A 19,511-nucleotide genomic window follows, 5' to 3' on the forward strand; every position below is an offset into this window, starting at 1 on the left:
TCCCTGTTTATCTGTTTCCCTTTTTATTCCATTAAAACGTTCTTCAGTAGTTAAGATGATTTTTTTTCATCAAATGTTCTCAACGGGACAGTGCTCATTCAGTTTATAGCCACTTTTGGACACTGCCCAAACTTGATTTAATATGAATCCCTCAGTAATGTTTCGTAGATTTCTGACTGGAGAAAACGGGGGTAAGAGTCCATTTCCAGAAGGCCGTAGATGCGTTTTTGGGCATGTGTGAGGGAGGTGTGTGACGGGGCTTTCAGCAGAGTTTGGGTCAGTTCTCTTGTCTTCCAGTCCAGGTTCACCTGAAGATGATGGAAAGAAATGTATTGATCAACCAACACAGAAGATAAAGGAGTCGTTAAGTCAAAAAAAAATACACTGACGGATGTCTAATTTTAATTTGAAAGATTAATTACAATCGGGGCTTGCCGTTAACTTTTTTTTTTTTTTATCACCAGTCACTGTGGCTAGTATATTTCTAACATTACTAGCCACTCGCCATTTTCACTAGCCACAATTTTGTCGTTGAGATAATATATTTTATATGCATAAATTGTACTTTGACATGCTAAAATTACTTGATTAGATTTTGTGTGATGTCCACATGCCTCCTTATTTATTTCACTTTTCGTGTGTGTGTATGAGCTTGCTCAAAGTGAATGAGCAAATGTGCCGCATTGCAATTAGTTTTTACTAGCATTTTTGTCAGGAGAGCTGTAAGAGAATTGGAGAACGGCTGACTTTTTTTTTATCTGTTTATTACCATTCAGACACATGGCCTATATCCGTGCTGTTGTGTTTGCCTATAGCAGGGCTAATGGTTAGAATAGATATGGCAAGAGGCCTGCTGCACTGCTATCCACTGTGTCTGCATTCAGTCATTCATTATAGGGGGTTGCTTGGCGATTTCCAAAAAAACTATTTAATCAAATCAAATCATATCACTTTTATTGTCACATCATCAGCAGCATGTGTGCTATGATGAGTGAAAAGCTTAGGTGTTGGCTCCAGACAGTACAAAATACAGACAGTGCAAATACAACGACAGTGGAAAATACAACAGCATACACCCAAAAAAAAAACAGGACTATGTAAAATTGACAGCGATATGTACTATGAATTGGTGTCCACATAGTTGTAGGCAGTATTGTTTCAAGTATGGATTGGTTAAGTGCAGTGCATGCTACATATTGATGATGTGCAGTGTGGAGTATGGAAGAGTCTGTGTGAGGTGTGCTAAGTGTTTATCAGCCTGATAGTCTGAGGGAAGAAATTTTCCTTCAGCCGGCTGGTGGGGGACCGGATGCTGCGGAACCTTCTGCCTGAGGGTAGCAGAGAGAAAAGTCAATGGCTTGGGTGGCAGGAGTCGCTGATAATTCTCTTGGCTTTCCTCATGCACCGCCTGGTGTAGATGTCCTGGAGGGAGGGAAGCTCACCTCCTACTACGCGTCCAGCAGTTCGCACAATCCTATGTAGGCCTTTGCGATGTCCATACCAGGTGGTGATCCAGCCAGACAGGATGCTCTCCACAGTGCAGGTGTAGAACAAGCGGAGGATGTGGGGGTTCATTCCAAACCTCCTGAGACGCCCCAGCAAGAAGAGGCGGTGTTGTGCCTTCCTCAGCACTGCGTCTGTGTGAGCAGTCCATGTCAAATCCTCAGCGATGTGTACGTCAATAAACTTGCTGACTCTCTTCACTGGTGTCTCGTTGATGGTGGTGATGGGGGTGTGTTCTCTCTTCTCTCTCCTGAAATCCACCACCAGCTCCTTGGTTTTGCTGATGTTGAGTGAGAGGTGGTTTTCCTCACACCACTGCAACTGGACGCCAGTCATTCAAGCATGTGGTTTTAGCTGATTTTGGTATGGGCACATTAGAAGCTGTCTTAAAGAATGTGGGAACCACAGACCGAGAGAGTGAGAGGTTAAAGATGTCCGTGAAAACTGTGTGCGCATGCTTTAAGTACACGTCCAGGGATGTCATCTGGGCCCGTAGCTTTCCGGATGTTCACACGACGGAAAGATCTCCTTACATCCACTACAGAAACAGACAGTGTGCTGGCGGTTTCGGCCACGGAAGCGCGCAGTGTGTGCACGCTGTCCTGGGCTTTAAAGCAGGTGTAGAACGAGTCAAGCTCGTCCGGGAGAGACGCAGCAATGTTTACAATGGCGGGTTTGTTACTTTTAAAGTCTGTGATGTAATTAAGTCCCTGTCACATGCTCCTTGGGCGGGGGAGGTATTTGTATGCGTCCCTAAACGGGGAACAGCAATGGTCGAAAATCTGGTCCCCACGCTTGTTTGTGGTGATGTGTTGATAGTATTTTGGAGCGATTTTCCTGAGATTGCCGTTGTTAAAGTCCCCTGTAACAATAAACGCTGCCTCCGGGTGTGCGTTTTCTTACTTGCTTATGCTCCTGTACAGTTGGCTTGAGGGGGGATGTAGATAGCTGCAATTATAACAGCTGTGAACTCCCTCGGCAGCCAGTGTGGCCGACACCAAAGCAAAAGATATTCCAGATCAGGAGAACAGAATGATCTAACTGGGTGTATGTTCCTCTCATCACACCATGAGTTGTTAATAAAGAAACAAACACCTCCTCCTTTGTTTTTCCCTGTTAGTTCTTTCGTTCTATCCGCACGGTGCACGGAGAACCCCGAAAGTTACCTCCGCAGATAACCAGGTTTCTGTATGGCAGATAATGCAGCAGTTTCTTGTTTCCAGTTGGAAGGAAATGCGCGCCCGTAGCTGGCAAAGTTTGTTGTCCAGTGACTGAACGTTAGCCAGCAGAATGGTATGGAATGGAGGTCGAAAACCACAGCGTCTCAGTCTGACGAGGACGCCGGCTCTCTTTCCTCTTTTCCGGCTGCGTTTCCTTTGTTGCTTCGATTGTTTGACCCAGACAAAGGGCTCTGTTGCTGTGGTTGTAAACAGTGCGTCGTTAAAGAACTCAAAGTCCGGTCTTCAATGTGCAACGAGGGGGACAATTTCCCGAAGTGTGTGTCTGTCTTAGGTAATGAGAGTGTGTACATCCAGCACGAAAAACGACAAAAATACAAGCAAAACATACTAAAAACAAAGTTTGCTAGGAGCTCGCAACACGGTGGGCATGCTGGGCAACATCTTGATGAATTATTTTATTAAACTATTAAAATGACCATATTTTATCACAACCTACTGAAAAACAAAACAGTTGTTAATAATTAACATTAAGTAATGTTAACATTGTTAACATTAAGTAACAATGTTAATAATAAACATCAGAAAACAACATGCTAATAAAGGTCATCAGCCTTTAGATTTTTTTGCAACCCCTGTGATGATTACGTTATATTAAAAACACAGCAAAAGCATCAGATGAAGCACATTGATTTTATGGAATCAGGTTAAACTTTCTGACACCTTTATGGCATTCAGGTCAATTTAAAATGACAGTTTTTCTCAGTGGCTTTGTTGCATTTCTCACAACACTATTTACATTTGCACAACAGTTCATACATTTCTCAAAACAATTAGTCATTTGTGCACATCATAGTGGCAGTTCCACATTCCTTCTACCAAATTGCTAATGCTTTCATCAATTGCTTTCATACAACTCTCTGCTGTTTTATAACATTATGATTTGGTTATGTCATGTCAGTCAAAATTAACTAAACCTGTAAATGCTGAATAATCATTCCATATAAACTAATAGTCCTCATTTCATTACTTGAGTCATTAAATACAACAATATTGAACTAGTTTTCAAAATCTGTCAACAAATTTTATAAAAATGTTTAATTTATTTTTTCCTGAAAATGAAATTGAAAAATTTCATCAATGATTAACAGACCTGTGTATGTTGTCGGTTCAGTTCCACTAAGTACTGCAATATTGTTTACAGTTGTGCACAGCTCTACCCAAAGGTAGTTTATTTTTGTTGTAAATAAGGGTGTATTTATTCTTTTGCACAATGCTGTGAATAAATTAGAATTGCAAAGAGAAAATGCAGTGAAAATGTGAAACATATTCAGTGGCTTGTACTCAGTAAATCACCTCACTAAATGCAGTGATGACTAACTTTACTGTAGTTTTCAAATGGCTGTGTAAATAGTGTAAAGTGCTGTCTTGAGCATTTTCAGGAAGTGTCACCACAATTAGACACTTCTGTATTGAAAAATATACTGAGTTAACTGTCATAATTTTAATCATAAACAATGGTGTCAGGACTTTTCATCTTGATGACACTGACACTTTAATTGACATGAATACTTGCTTTTGAGGACTGAGCGATCCATGGAGCAAGAGACACTTTTGCAGGTTATCAACTAGGTTTTGCAGTTTGTACTAATTGTTTTGAGAAATGCAGTAACTGTTGTGCAAATGTAAATAGTGTTGAGAAATGCACAAAAGTGACTGAGAAAAACTGTAATACAGGCCACTACTGAACATGGAGGACGGTCTCCGAGTGGCATTCTCCAAAATTAAACTTGGGCCCATTGGTATACAGTTGAAGTCAAAATTATTATCCCCCCTTTGATTTTTTTTCTTCTTTTTTAAATATTTCCCAAATTATGTTTAACTGAACAAGGAAATTTTCACAGTATGTCTGATAATATTTTTTCTTTTCTGGAGAAAATCTTATTTGTTTTATTTTGGCTAGAATAAAAGCAGTTATTCATTTTTGAACACCATTTTAAGGACAAAATTATTAGCCCCTTAAAGCTAATTTATTTTTTCGATAGTCTACAGAACAAACCATCGCTATACAATAACTTGCCTAATTACCCTATCCTGCCTAGTTAACCTAATTAATGAGTTATTGAAAATATGTTTAGAAATGTGTTGAAAAAATCTGCTCTCTGTTAAACAGCAATTGGGGGAAAAAATAAACAGAGGGTCTAATAGTTCTGGGGGGCTAATAATTCTGACTTCAACTGTATGTTTGCCACTGTGTGCAATGTTTATATAGTTATAACCACCTCAAAGTGTATTTGAGGTCGCGAGTCACTGGCATTGTTATTTTGGGGGTTGCAGACTGAAAAGTTTGAGAATACTTGTTTTGAATAATGTGTCTAAACAAGCAAACTCTGGTTGTATAGATGCACTTTTTAATTAACATAACCCTTCTTTTCAAAAGTTTTAAAAACTATAATATGAATATATGCACAACTGTCCAGGTCAGGGTCCTCACCATATTTAAATGGAGAACTTTTTTTGGCAAACTGAAACCAAAACTATATCAGTAAATCGAGTTCAAAATAAACAATTTGTTAATTTGTTCATGGATATAAGAAAATTAAGACCTGTTTAAAATGATTTAAGACCTACGAAACAATATTTCTGTAAATATAAGACTTTTTAAGGCCTAAAATTAAGTTTTTGCAGACATTTTAAGACACAGTGGTCATCCTGTTTATAACAGACACTGGGATTGTCAAGCTCCAAATTGTTTTATTCATTAATTTTCCTTCGGCTTAGTTCCTTTTTTCATCAGGGATCACCACAGCAGAATGAACCGCCAAATTATCCAACATATGTTTTACACAGCAGATGTCCTTAGAGCTGTAACCCAGTACTGGGAAACATCCATACACACTCATTCACACACTATGGGCAAATTAGTTTATTCAATTCATCTATAGCCTTTAGATTGTGGGGGTAACCGGAAACCCACACCAACACGGGGAGAACATGCAAAGTCCACACAGAAATGCCAACTGACCCAGCTGAGACTCAAACCAGTGACCTTCTTGCTGTGAGGTGATGGTGCCAACCACTGAGCCACCGTGTCACCTCAAAATGTATTATTTTTCATTAATAATTTAGGTTTTATAAGAAGTTGGACATTTCAACATGTTTGCAGTCATGTATAGACTTGTGTGAGGAAAAAGCAAAGTTAAAATTATAAGTTGCAAATTATAGCAATTTAAAAACGCAGATGGTCCATCTGTGACAGTCAGCTTAACTCAATACACTGCATGTAAAGAATGGCTTAAGAATGTACCATACTGCTACATTTTTGTAAGTTTAGGGTTCAGCAGGCCCAGTCTACATTTATTTTGATTGTATGGGAAAGACCAGCTTGGACATTTTGCGTCTTAATATTTGTTTATGCATGAATCCGGCAAACAAACAACCAACCAGCTCTGAATAAACCTACCTCTCTGGGAGAAGACTGCATGATGTAGGTCTCCAAAATCATTTTTGCGCGCCTCTGCAGAGTGAATTTGTTGGATGAATTCTTGTATTGCTCACAGGCCACGTGAAACTGCAGATTTTCCTCACTGAACTCAGACCGCAGGAACGCCTCAAAAACCGAGAATCCCACTGAAACAGATGAGATCAGAAACAACCTTACAGATCTGCTGAAGCACATTTAAATGCAGAATTACTCAATGTGAATTTCAATTGAAACAAGATGGGACATATCAAGGAGATCCTCTTCTTTAGAAAAAAGGCCAATAGCATTTTGTTTATATATCAAAGCTCTGCCTGAGACTTTTAACTGAAGCACATCAGATTCTAGACCAGGGATGAGCAAACTTGATCCTCGAGGGCCGGTGTCCCTGCAGAGTTTTGTTCCAACACTAGTCAAACACACCTGAACATGCTAATCAGTGTCTTTAAGATCACAAGAAATCTATAAGCAGGTGTGTTTGATTAGGGTTGGAGCTAAACTGTGCAGGACACCAGCTGCCCAGGACCGAGTTTGCCCACCCCTGTTCTAGACAGATAAAGTCTATAATAGCAATGCTGGATCTGAATTGATGACATGACAAAAAGGGAAATAATTAGACAGTCATCATTTAAAATGCAGCAAATGGTAAAACATTTATTTGTCTGGACCTCTTGTTATAAAACTGCTGTATTTTTTTAGTCAAATTTCAAAACTTATTTGGTAAGACTTTCTCAAGCATAGTTCAATAAGTGAAGTTTATTTATAAACTAATTTTGAGAGAATCACATGATTATGATTGCTTGCGGCTGGACCTGCATTATTCAATTTATGATTCAACAATCAGATGATTCCTAAGCCAATATAAATACCCTAAGTTCCATATCACAGCCATCTTCGTTTTAAAGAACTTCCCCCTTCCACCCCTACTCCTCCTCCTTTTCTAGATGGGTGGCACAGTGGCCCAGTGGTTAGCACTGTTGCCTCACAGCAACAACGTCACTGGTTCTAGTCCTTACCAAGCCAGTCAATGTTTCTGTGCAGAGTTTACACATTCTCCCCGTGCTCGCATGGTTTTTCCCGGTTTCCTCCCGTCGTTCAAAAGACAGACAAGCTCCTAGTAAGTAGTTATCTCTAAGAGCAATCACTATCTGTTCATTAGCTACTACAGCAAGGGAATTCTCGAGATCTACCGGAGCTCAAACTCCCCTCTCGCCTTGCAAATGGGAGGGAACCCTGGGCTTAAGTATCTTATGAGCTCAGGGCTCTCCTCCGGGACAGCATGCCAAACAAGCTTTATAATCAATCATCAGCTAAGTGTGAACTCTTGAAATTAGAGCTCTTATCAATGAAAAAGAAAATCGTTAATAAATACCACATATCGAATTTTAAAGTCATTTAAAAATTTTTATTCCGTTTATGGCGTTTGCCTCATTCATACAAGCAGGATTCAGCACGTAAATTCCTAAGTTACTCCCAAAATACATGCAAGTAAGTGGCTGTTGAACATAGAAAAGTGTAAAACAATGAAGATGAATCTCTCTTATGCTATTTGTATATTATTAAGAGTTGTTCATCATTTTGCCATGTTACACCATAGGACATATTCACAGTACAGTTCAGTAAACTCCTTATTTTTCTCAAACAGACCATTTTCCTATTTTGTCAACTACCCATCTGTCTCTTTGGCTGCTTTAAAGAGCCCCTATTATGCATTATAAAAGGTCATATTTTGGTTTTGGGGGTCTCCAACAACAGTTTCATTGTAATTTATTTTATGCCTTATTTACTGATGTACCGTATCGGCATCAATGCGCTCAGGCAAAAGATCCAAACCCAACAGGATTCATTTATTCGACTCTGAGTCGACTATTTCATAAACAAATCAAGTTTTAAACACGGTGCAGTTTTAGATTTAAACCTCAGCTGGATGTTTTCATTCACTTAGAGCTGTGTTACACACTGCATGGAAGGTCATTTTCAAAAACCCATAATAGGGGCTTTACAAAATATAGTTTTCAGTGTCATTTAAATGGGTCCGATACGTTTTGTGGGCCATGCCAACTCACATATGATCTGCTCTGTTTGCTACATTTTTCCGGAGGGGAGGGGTGGGGAAAGGGTGTGATAACACAATACCAGACTTCATTCACCCTAATAGAAATCACACTGTTTGAATCTTATATCCCCTATATCATGCAATATGTGCCATTCACCATATACAACATTATAATTGTAATTAGCAGACTTAATATTGAATGTCCTAGAATAGATGTCTGTAAGCTAACTGCAATGAATTTCCCTGCTTTGGGTTTGTCATATAGAGTGTTCAATTTGAGGGTTTCTCCCCTCACTGTTGTGACTAAAGGCTGGGACACACCAAGCAGATGGTTGGCTGTTGGACAGAATTGGACCAGATGCAGCTGACGCAAGGTGACGAAAATGTTTTTGAAGCTGCTATTTCTTTGATGACAGCTTGGTGTGTGCCCAATTTTAATAAAAATGGAGGACTTCTGATCAACACTGTTTTAGCTATTATTTATTATCTTATTTTTATATTTTAAATGACTACATTTACAAGTGTTTAGGTGAATCCTAGGTGAGTGAACTCTTGGTTGCATGTGAATGAGTGACTTTCATCTGCAGGAGAGCCATATTAAACGGGAACCTTCAGATACTAGAAAGCATTTGATTGGTCAGAAAAATATAAAGAGAAGCTGTCATGCATGTCATAAAAAAATCACTGCATGTTTTAAAGGCTTATATCTTCTAAATGAAAATGTTGTCAGTGTTTTGGATCACACTAGCTTATGCAAAACCAATGCATATTTTTATGCATGTTTTTGGCTTTTAATAGTATAGATGTCCATTAAAATGGATGGGAGATTGAAATGTGAGTCCCACAAGGTTCTATTCTGGCACCTCTCCTATTGAACCTTTATATGCTCCTACTAAGCCAAATAATGAGAAAGAACCTAATCTTTTACCACAGTTATGCTGATGATCACCTATGACTACAGACCCATTGACACCCTCTCACCCTCTACCAAGGCATTAATGAAACAGTTGGATGCGCCGAAACTTTCTTAAAGCAAAGACAAAACTGAAGTTATTGCATTTTTGAAACACAGACAACAGTCTCAAGATTAATGCGTACCTTGGCTCTATCGGTCAAACAACAACAACAAAAAATAAATAAAGTAAAGAATCTTGGACTCAGATCTCAGTTTCAGTAGTCATGTCAAAGCAGTTACTACATCAGCATATTATCTCAAAACATGCCAAAAAATAAATGCTTTTTTTTCTAGAGTTAGAAAATTGCTCATGCTTTTATCACCAGCAGGGTGGATTACTGTAATGGACTCCCCACTGGCTTTCCCAAAAAGTTGCAGCTCATCCAGAATGCTGCTTCAAGGATTTTGACCAGAACCAGAAAATCAGAGCACATCTGTCCTCAGGTCTTTACACTGGCTTCCAGTTACATTCAGAATAGATTTTAAAGTATTATTACTTATAATCAATACTACTTATAATTAATAAATCACGAAATGGCCTAAGACATCACTGAATACAAACCTAACAGATCATTCAGATGATTAGGATTGAGTAAATTAGAAACTCCAAGAGTTCAGTCAAAGCAGGGTGAATTTTCTTTTAGCTACTTTCTTTATTTGACTCTTTTGGTTCCACTTTTTATTAAGTGACTTTAACTAATATGTACCTATGAAACTAATAATTCATTACAATGTACTTATTGTGCAAATACATATTTTGCATTGTACTTATGCTTGATTAAATACCTGCATGTAATTGCATCTTTAATTAATTTCTGTATTTACATTTTAATTACACTGTTGACCATCCCTTAAACCTTAATTAAGCGGTGCTCAAACTTTTCAGCCCGTGACCCCTCAAAATAACAATGCCAGGCAACCCCCATTATTATATAAAGTGGTTATAATCACACAAATGTTGCACGCAACGGCTCACACACACCAATAGGCCTATATAAACACAAGCATATTGACAACACAAAAAGATGCAACAGTTTAACAACCATATTATTTATTATTATTATTATTGTTATTGCATGTGAGTGCCATAAAGGTGTCAGAAAGTTTAGGCTGAAACCGCAAAATTAATCTGCTGAAACTGACGCGGTGTAAATAATCTAACATAAAAACCACAGGGGCCTCAATCCAACGGGGAAAAGAAAAAAAATTGAAAAGGCTCATGGTTATTTATTTGTATGTTGATTTTTTAATGTAACTATTTTTATCTTCTGTAGGTTATGGTTTAACAATGGTTATTTTAAAAAATCGATTTCAATTTATTAGATTTTTGGAAATCACCATGCGACCCCCTCTCATTGTTCCGCGACCCCCACTTTGAGAACCACTGCATAACCCACCATTAAACCTACCCATACACCATATCCCACCTCCATTGCACCAGAAGTGCTCTGCAATAAATTATGAGCACATTAAGTAGACTGTATATTTTGATGCAAGTACATAATAGTTAAGGCCACTTATTATAAAGTGGGACCTTCCTTTTAAACCTGTTTTACTACATTTAAATTCTTATGCTTATTGTATGCTTATTTTAATCTTGTTTATGAAAAGCATTTTGAATCACCATTGTGTATAAAATTTGCTATATAAATAAACCTGGTCTGCTTTGATGATTAAAAAAAGAAGCTGTGTGTGTTTAGCGGCTCAGATGACACGTTCACAAACTAACAGCAGGTGGAGGGACAAGTACCTTGGAAGGCAACTTTTGTGTTTCTCACAGCCACATATCTTCCTTGACTTAAGGTTTCCTTAAAATCCTTTAACTATGGGTTGCAAAACTCTTGAGACAGAAAATAGAAGCAGGACAAGGGCAGGGCACTGGAGTTACAAAATTTAAAACGGTCTAGACAGCAGAACACACCCACCATACAATAAAAAAACATCTGATCATTTTATCTTACAACCAGAAAGGTTAAAGGGTTGAGCTAATCATATTTTAAACAAATTACACAAATCATGTGTAATACTAGCAAGATTATAGATTATAAGATTATAAATTATTAAGTTATTTTAGTAACATCAAGATACTATAATATTATACATATTTTATAAATATATTTTCACAGTAATTTTATATATATACATTTCACAGAAATTTTCACAGTATGTCTGATAATATTTTTTCTTCTGGAGAAAGTCTTATTTGTTTTATTTTGGCTAGAATAAATACAGTTTTTCATTAAAAAAATGTATGGTAAAAATTATTAGCCACTTTAAGCTGTATATTTTTTCGATACAGAACAAACCATCATTATACAATAATTTGCCTAATTACCCTAACTGCCTACCTAATTAACCTAGTTAAGCCTTTAAATGTCACTTTAAGCAGTATAGAAGAGTCTTGAAAATATCTAGTCAAATATTATTTACTGTCATCACGACAAAGATAAAATAAATCAGTTATTAGAAATTAGTTATAAAGTTCAATATTTTGTGGAATTTAATTTATTTATATCTAGCTGTATTTAAACATAAAAACAATTAAATGTATTTCATCTAAAATATGTTTAAATGAACAGATTTATGATGATTCTAAGCAACTTGAAAAACCATTTGAGTTAAATCAACATAAAAATGTTCAGTCTAATAACAACTACAAAGCTAATACATTGCTTTCTGAGAAACATGCTATTTATGACTATTTAATTTTTTTATTCATTAAATAACTCCTATTTATGGAGATAATTAGTTTCCAAATTAGCAAGTGTCGTGACACAGAAAGAACTGAATTTCTCAATCTATTTTATACCTTGTCTCAAACGTTCAGTAGCTGCAAACTGTGCTACATGCGAATATTATTCGATTTTACAATGCATGTCAACACTAATAAATTGCTTCCAAGGGGCAGAACAAAAATCATATTAGGGTTAATAACAGTCTTCTGTTTTTAATCGCTGTTTGAGAGACGGACACGATGAGATGCTGTTAATCATTAAGTCCTATTAATTACTGAAAGGAAATTACTGGAAGCATGACGTCTGGAGTCAAGACAAGTGTAACCCTATCCAGCATTTGTCCACCGTTTACACAAGCTTTACTACTAATAAAAGTTTCTTAGATGTAATTTGTTCTTAGAACAGGAAGTGTGTTGTGCTTTTTCTTCTAACATTAGAGGTCAGATATAACAATTATTCTAGGGCAACTATTATTATAACTAATAAATGCCCAAAACACACATTCTGAATCTGAACACTGGTGCTACAAACATGAGTCATAAACCTCAAGATGTGTGTTGTTAAAAGAACAATAATAAAAACAGGCCAAAATATTCTATAGCCACAAGGGACTTGACTCATGTCTGAAAATGACCTTGAAAATGTAAAAATTCTAAGTGCTTTAATTTGAATCTGTGCAATAGTACGTCATCACTCTCAGCCTCTGGGGGAAATGTTCATTACTGCTTTATCTTGCTTCTTCATTTCAAGTTGTTTGGGAATTCTCCGGAAACCTGTGCCTGAAGCTACACAAGTGGTTCCTCAATGTTAGAAGGAAATAGTTTCAAGGGTGTTTCATTGATGTAATACAGAACCACAGATTTACCACCAAGATGACCCACACTACCGTTTAGAAGTTACACTTGTTCAATCAAATATTGTTAAATTTAAAAAAATATATTAGCTTTTATTCATACACTGTAAAGGATTTTTGTAACTTTAAGGTTACTGTAGATTCTACAGAAATTGTTAACAGTGTGTGCGTATCTATCCATCCATCCATCCATCCATCCATATATATATATATATATATATATATATATATATATATATATATAGGCCTGTGCTATATTGGGGAAAAAAGGGACATTACGTTATTTCGTTTTTCTGCAATTTTGTGTTGCGATATGATTATAATTTTACAAGATAACTTTAGTAACTCTCTTTGGAAAGAATTTCCCAATCACTTTGATTAGGAGTTTGGCTTTGTCAGGGATATTGTACGTTAATGAATGTGCACAAAATACACAAAATGCATAAAAATACATAAAATCAACAAACTACAGCAAAAATGAAAACAATAAACAATGATAAAAATAAAATAAACACTGCTTAATGGTTTTTGGTGGAGTGTAACAGTATTGAGGTAGATAAATTAATAATAAAAAATAATAAAATGTAAAATAAAACTGCATGTACACTCTCAGAAATAAAGGTACACAAGCTGTCACTGGGGTGGTACCTTTTCAAAAGGTACACATTTCTACTTGAATGGTCCATATTGGTACCTCAAAAGTATATATTAGTACCTACAAATTTTAAGAGGAACACTTTTGTACTTTTTAGGTTCTACTATGTATCCTTTATGTATTAATATGAACCTTTTAGGTACAAATTTGTACCTTTTAAAAGGTACTACACCTGTGACAGCTTGCGTACCTTTATTTCTAAAAGTATAGTCTAATCACGGGTCAAATACAGAGCTCACTGCATAATTTTAGCCAAAAATATTGACAGGCCGACAGGTTTTAAGAAATCGCAGACAAATGCCTGAAATCATAGGCAAATCAGTGCTCATTCATTCAATTATTAATGACGCAAACTGAGAGAATCGCAGATGAGACGCCGACGCCCGTGAGATATTTGGAGTAAAAAATAACATTGGTGATTACCTACAGCTAAAGAGAGCTGTTGCTGCACTAGTATGAGTATCTGCAAGCCAGCAGAGGTTAGGAGAGAAGTTAAAAGGGCTTCTTTTCAAGTCTATTTAGACCCAAGAAATGGAGGATAAACTAGTGGAAATTTGGCAGGAGCACCCGCGTCTATTTGACGCATCATCTAAACCATACCCCAACCGGAGGAAAAAGAAAAAAAGTTGAGGAGAAATTGCTAATTCCCCTTAAAACCTAGGTGAGTAAAATAATTACATTTTCTACCCCACTAAAGGCTTCTTTCTCACTATGTAGTTAATAACAAAAGATATACTACGTGACCACGCGTTGTTTCTATTTTACTTCTCGTGTGTCTTTGGTTGTGGGACATAGTTTGCAGATCAAGACAAAATTGTCGGCGAATCTCCTATTGTAAAGTCATGCAGTGTGAAATCCCCTGTCGCCGATTAATCTTACAGTATAAACAAAGCAGCGGCGAAACGCTACCCCAGATAGTCATGCAGTGTGAGAACATCTGTGACGTGACTACTTTGAAAATCATGGAGTCTGAACTCGGCATAACACATCAAAATAAATATCTTTCACACTATAATATTAGGGTAAAACTTTGCAATCAAATCATGCGCTCTGAACTGTAGATCCTGGTTAATTCTAATCCCAACATGACTATAAAGATCCTGAATGTGACATTGTGATATTGACACTGAAACAATATATTGTGCAGCATATCAAGATGCTCTCGGACCAATGAGAGTACAGTTGTACCCACATATGATTTGCATAATCACATTCTGGAATTTTGCCATTTTAACCTGAACCAAAACAAGAGGGTAATGCAACACTGTCAAACGAATCACACTTTTGTTTGACCCTAAACGTACAAAGTTATTTTACCCTAATCTGAACAGTGGTGTATCTCTCATTAACCACATGATGTATTAGTCCTCTCTGCATGTAACATTTTCATTAGGACAACATTTCAAGCATGAACGGCCAGTCGGCCACAAATATCTTGATTTCCAAGAACAGCGTTCCAGGTCAAAGTTGGTAGCGCAACAGCGGTTCATTAGCATGTGACGCTATGGTGTCTCGCAAGCGTCCTTTGACCAGCTGCCTGGCGACTCAAGCAGTTTATAAAGGAGTGCTCACCTCTGCTGGCCAGCAAAGTTTCAAGGCACTTGGCCCAGCTCTCCACTTCTTTCCTGCTGAGTCGACCTCTGCCATGGCCAACCTGACTCCACTGCCGGAGGAAAGGCTTTCGAGAACGCTTCTCTTTCGTGCTGAGAGAAACAAGAGTGTGAGAGGATACGTGACAAAAAAGCACATTGAAAAATTGTGGAATTAATAACACTGGGCCAAAACAGGGGACTAGGAGGAGTTTTGCAAGAGGGGGACAAAAGATAGGCCCAAAGCAAAAGAGTGCAAAAATGTGATTTGATTATTTGCGGAGGTGATGTCTTTTACCTGGTTACATTCTCTCGGTGCTCTTTCAAATTCGTATGCGAGGAATGTGGTGAATTCTTGTGTGGAAAAAAAAACAATTAAAGGTCAATGATACGCACAACATCATCATGATGATAACCGGCTTGATTGAAAATGTTCCATGACTTAAACAAATGTCATATCAGTGTTACGTCATGGAAATCTTTCTGACAAAGCCAGATACTATATCAAATGCCAAAATATTCCAGAAAGTGAAAGTTTTAATTGTATCACTTGCACTGTCACAATAGATAAAAAACCACACACATTTTACATCATTAGTGTGATTCCCTTTATATAAAACCAGAACATCCAGTTCCTCTTTCACTGCTTGGTTCTCCTTTTACTGTTTGGACAAAGCAACATTATATCTCAAGGGGTAGAACTGAGTAAAAGCAAGCTTTACTAATTGTGTAATACAAAAGCATTCGTGGCTTTTCACATCATCACACTTGGCTTGCAGATTTGAAAAAAGCAAGACTGTATCCTGGAGCTGAAAGCTCTGCAGCTCCTGATGTATACGAATGACATGTTGTACTGTACAAAGCATAAACAAGGCTCGACAATAAAAAAGGCTTAATGGCCCAGGGCCAGTGTGAGAAAGCTTCAGAGCAATTGAAGGAAATGTCTTTCAGCATATTATATTATGTGATCTATTTATTAGATTTCAGTTTTTTTTTTTTTATTATTCACTGGTTGTAAAAGAAGAACACCATCAAGCTGGCTGACATTTAAGGGTTATGTGATAGTTTTGGCATCAGTTCGAGTGGGTGGACAAAGATAAATGAGGAAGGTTTTGCACACACAAGTGTTTTCTAGACATTATTTGTCATGAAATATACATTATAGTGGTTCAATTCCTGGAATATTTGTACATTAAAAAATAAATTATTTGTTGCAAATGTCTTGGAAATCAGCTAAATAAATTGTATTAAATAAATGAATTTAATTCAAATTTACTAGTTGCATTTAAAAGTTTGGGGTCAGTAATATTTTGTTCAAACATTTAGTTCAGCAAGGACACATAAAAATGACAGTAATATATATATATATATATATATATATATATATATATATATATATATATATATATATATATATATATATATTTTTTTTTTATATATATATATATATATATATATATATATATACAGAGTTGAAGTCAGAATTATAAACCACTCTGAATTATTAGCCCCGTTTTTTTCCCCAATTTCTGTTTAACGAAGAGCTTATTTTTTCAACACATTTCTAAACATAATAATTTTAATAACTCATAACAACTTCTAACAACTGTTTTATTTTATTTTTGCAATGATGACAGTAATTAATATTTGACTAGATATTTTTAAGACACTTCTATAAAACTTAAAGTGACATTTAAAGGCTTAACAACTAGGTTAATTAGATTAAATAGGCAGGTTAGGTAATTAGGCAAGTTACTGTATGACGATGGTTTGTTCTGTAGACTATTGGAAAAAATATAGCTTAAAGGGGCTAATAATATTAACCTTAAAATGGTTATAAAAAAATTTTTAAACTACTTTTATTACTACCGAAGTAAAACAAATAAAAGTTTCTCCAAAAGAAAAAATATTGTCAGACATACTGTGAAAATTTACTTGCTCTGTTAAACATCATTTGGGAAAAAAAATTCAAAGAAAAAAATAATTCAAAGGGGGGCTAATAATTCTGATTTCAACTGTATGCTGTTAATTTCCAGAGAAATTGTTATTTTCAACTTCTATTTGTCAAACACTTAAATATGGACAAACCCAACCATTGTGTTATAAAGGGAAGTTTTGAAATTAGAAGTTTCAAAATGGACTTAGTGAAAAAAATGTTTCTTGAGAACCAAATCAGCATGTTAGTATGATTTCTGAAAGTGTGTATGGCACTAAAGATTCAAGAGACGATGCTAAAATTGATCATACTAATAACTTACTTTTTTTTTAAATACTTAAATTTAAAAGTTACTTTAGTAGCAATAAAATTGCACAATATTGGTGTTTTACTGCATTTCTGACCAAACAAACGTAGCCTTTGTCAGTATTAAAACATCAAACTGCAGTAGAAGAAAACATTTTATAGTCACCTTATCATCATGTGAACTGAACTATTTAAATGGTCATATCAAAGATTGAATGATTATTACAATTCAATGAACTTCATTAACTAAAAGCATTAGAACTCACCTGTCCAAACAAACTTTTAATGTGTAATTTAGCAGCTGCCAGCTTGGAGTGAGCTTGCAGCCGGTGATGAGGAGTTTCTTCGGATTTCTCTTTGGATGGGAAAGAGCCAGGAAGAGTGCAACACTTCTCCACACTCTCACTGCTGCCTTTGGCATTGGAAGTGAGCTGGCTGTCACTGTAGGCTTTAAAACTCTCATTAAGATTCGTAACTCTCAGTAGATCAGAGTCCTTATCCAAGCCAACCAGATTTTCCACACTAAAACTGTGTTCTCGGATCAGCCCACCCTTTCCTGCACTCTTTGACTTTGCATCTGGGGTGCAAGGGTAGGATGCTGAAGCCCCGTCCATCTCATCCTCTGAGCTGCCTGGGCGATCATCTCTATCCACCTGCTCCCATCCATCCAGCTCTACTAATGTACCCACTGAACTGGACTTACGAAGCATTTTGATGGGTTCCAAAACACAGATTGATAAGGAAAATGACAGAGGCCTGCAGAAAGGACAACAGAACAGACAAAAATAAATAAAAATATTTACAGCATCAGGCATCACTATGGCGCAGTGGGTAACACGATCGCCTCACAGCAAGAAGGTCGCTGGTTCGAGCCCCAACTGGGTCAGTTGGCATTTCTGTGTGGGGTGTGCATGTTCTCCCTGTGTTTGCGAGGGTTTCCTCCGGGTGCTCCGGTTGCCCCCACAGTCCAAAGACATGCACTATAGGTGAATTGAATAAGCTAAATTGGCCGTAGTGTTTCCCAGAGTTGGGTTGCAGCTGGAAGGACATCAGCTGCGTAAAACATATGCTGGATAAGTTGGCGGTTCATGCCGCTGTGGCGACCCCAGGTTAATAAAGGGACTAAGCCAAAAAGAAATTAAATGAATGAATATTCAGCATCTTTTGCTGTCTATGTGTCAATACCAAACAAACTACATCTAGCTCAGACAGACTGACAAATTCAAATAAAATGAACTTAAGGTCTGTTCTATGAAAGAACTTTAACATCTATGGAAGCTTTTCATTGAACAAAAATGGAAAAGAGTAAATAAGTTTAAAGGGAAAGGGAGGAGGGGTCTTTAAATTATGTATAAATGTATAAATAATACATTCTTCACTAAAGTAAAGGTTAAGAACTGTTAATTGAAAGGTAAAACTACAGATAGATAAGATTAATAAATAAATGAAAAAGTACTTCATACTGTGGACTACTATACTATGTTTCCTGCTGACTTCTCATGTAAAAGAATTATTATCTCTTTGCCATATCATTGTCTAATTTAGCGTAAAATCTCGTAAGACGTTTCCTCAGATTGCTTCAGAGATACTGTTTGTTTTTGAAACCTACTTAGTCTGTTAACCTTGTTAAAAAGTTAAAATGTAACTTACGTTTTTTGCTTTACTTTTGTTAGAAACGTGTCAACTGAAGACTCTGAAGTCAAGAATGAAGGAAACACTTGAGAGAAAGAGGAAAAACAGGCACGACGCGTCAAAACACAAATCTCAATTTATAATCAACAAACGTCTCTACATAGTGAGCGCGCGAAATCGTTGATTTTAAAAAGAGATCTCTAGATTGACGCGTCGCGATTCTATTGCAGATTGTAAACAACAACAGTAACAACACAAAAAAACGTGAAACATGAGCACTGCAAAACAGCTGACATATGTCATATAAGCATACCTTATGGAAGATCGTTTTTCTCGCCTGTGACAGACCCCAACAGGTTTAGTATATCCGAGTGATTCGGAGTCGGTTTGTCTGTTTACACAGAGCGGTTCGATCCAAAGCGAGTGGGCTGAACGGAGCGAGACTTCGTGCGACCGTCTAAAATCACGTCTTGCTTGTCCCTCTTTTCATTTTACTCCTGAATGACAAAAGCAACGCCTATTTTCTTTCTGTCACACCCATAGTTCAGTCTGGACTTGCCCTTCCTACATAGAAAGACGAGTAGCATATAATAATGACACTGAAAGCGCTGTTGAGTTTAACACGAGAACTG

General features: G+C 36.8%; 1 protein-coding gene across 2 annotated transcripts; it reads right to left on the reverse strand.

Moving 5' to 3' along the window:
- si:ch211-152p11.4 lies at positions 1–19,378 on the reverse strand. 2 transcript variants are annotated; one of them, XM_087295836.1, is made up of 7 exons: positions 19,193–19,378; positions 18,898–18,964; positions 17,514–18,003; positions 15,304–15,359; positions 14,989–15,119; positions 6,145–6,311; positions 1–308 (listed from the first exon to the last, which is right to left on the reverse strand). In XM_087295836.1, exons 3-7 carry the CDS (start codon positions 17,955–17,957, stop codon positions 138–140), a joined length of 969 nt encoding a protein of 322 aa, XP_087151962.1. In that variant the 5' UTR covers positions 17,958–18,003; positions 18,898–18,964; positions 19,193–19,378; the 3' UTR covers positions 1–137. The 2 variants fall into 2 exon arrangements, with proteins under 2 accessions (XP_087151962.1, XP_087151961.1); XM_087295835.1 differs by lacking the exon at positions 18,898–18,964.
- Positions 19,379–19,511: the final 133 nt, after the last annotated feature.

The sequence above is a fragment of the Danio rerio genome, chromosome 19 (assembly GCF_052040795.2).
Source record: "Danio rerio strain M-AB ecotype USA chromosome 19, GRCz13ab, whole genome shotgun sequence".
In the NCBI taxonomy this organism is placed as follows: domain Eukaryota; kingdom Metazoa; phylum Chordata; class Actinopteri; order Cypriniformes; family Danionidae; genus Danio; species Danio rerio.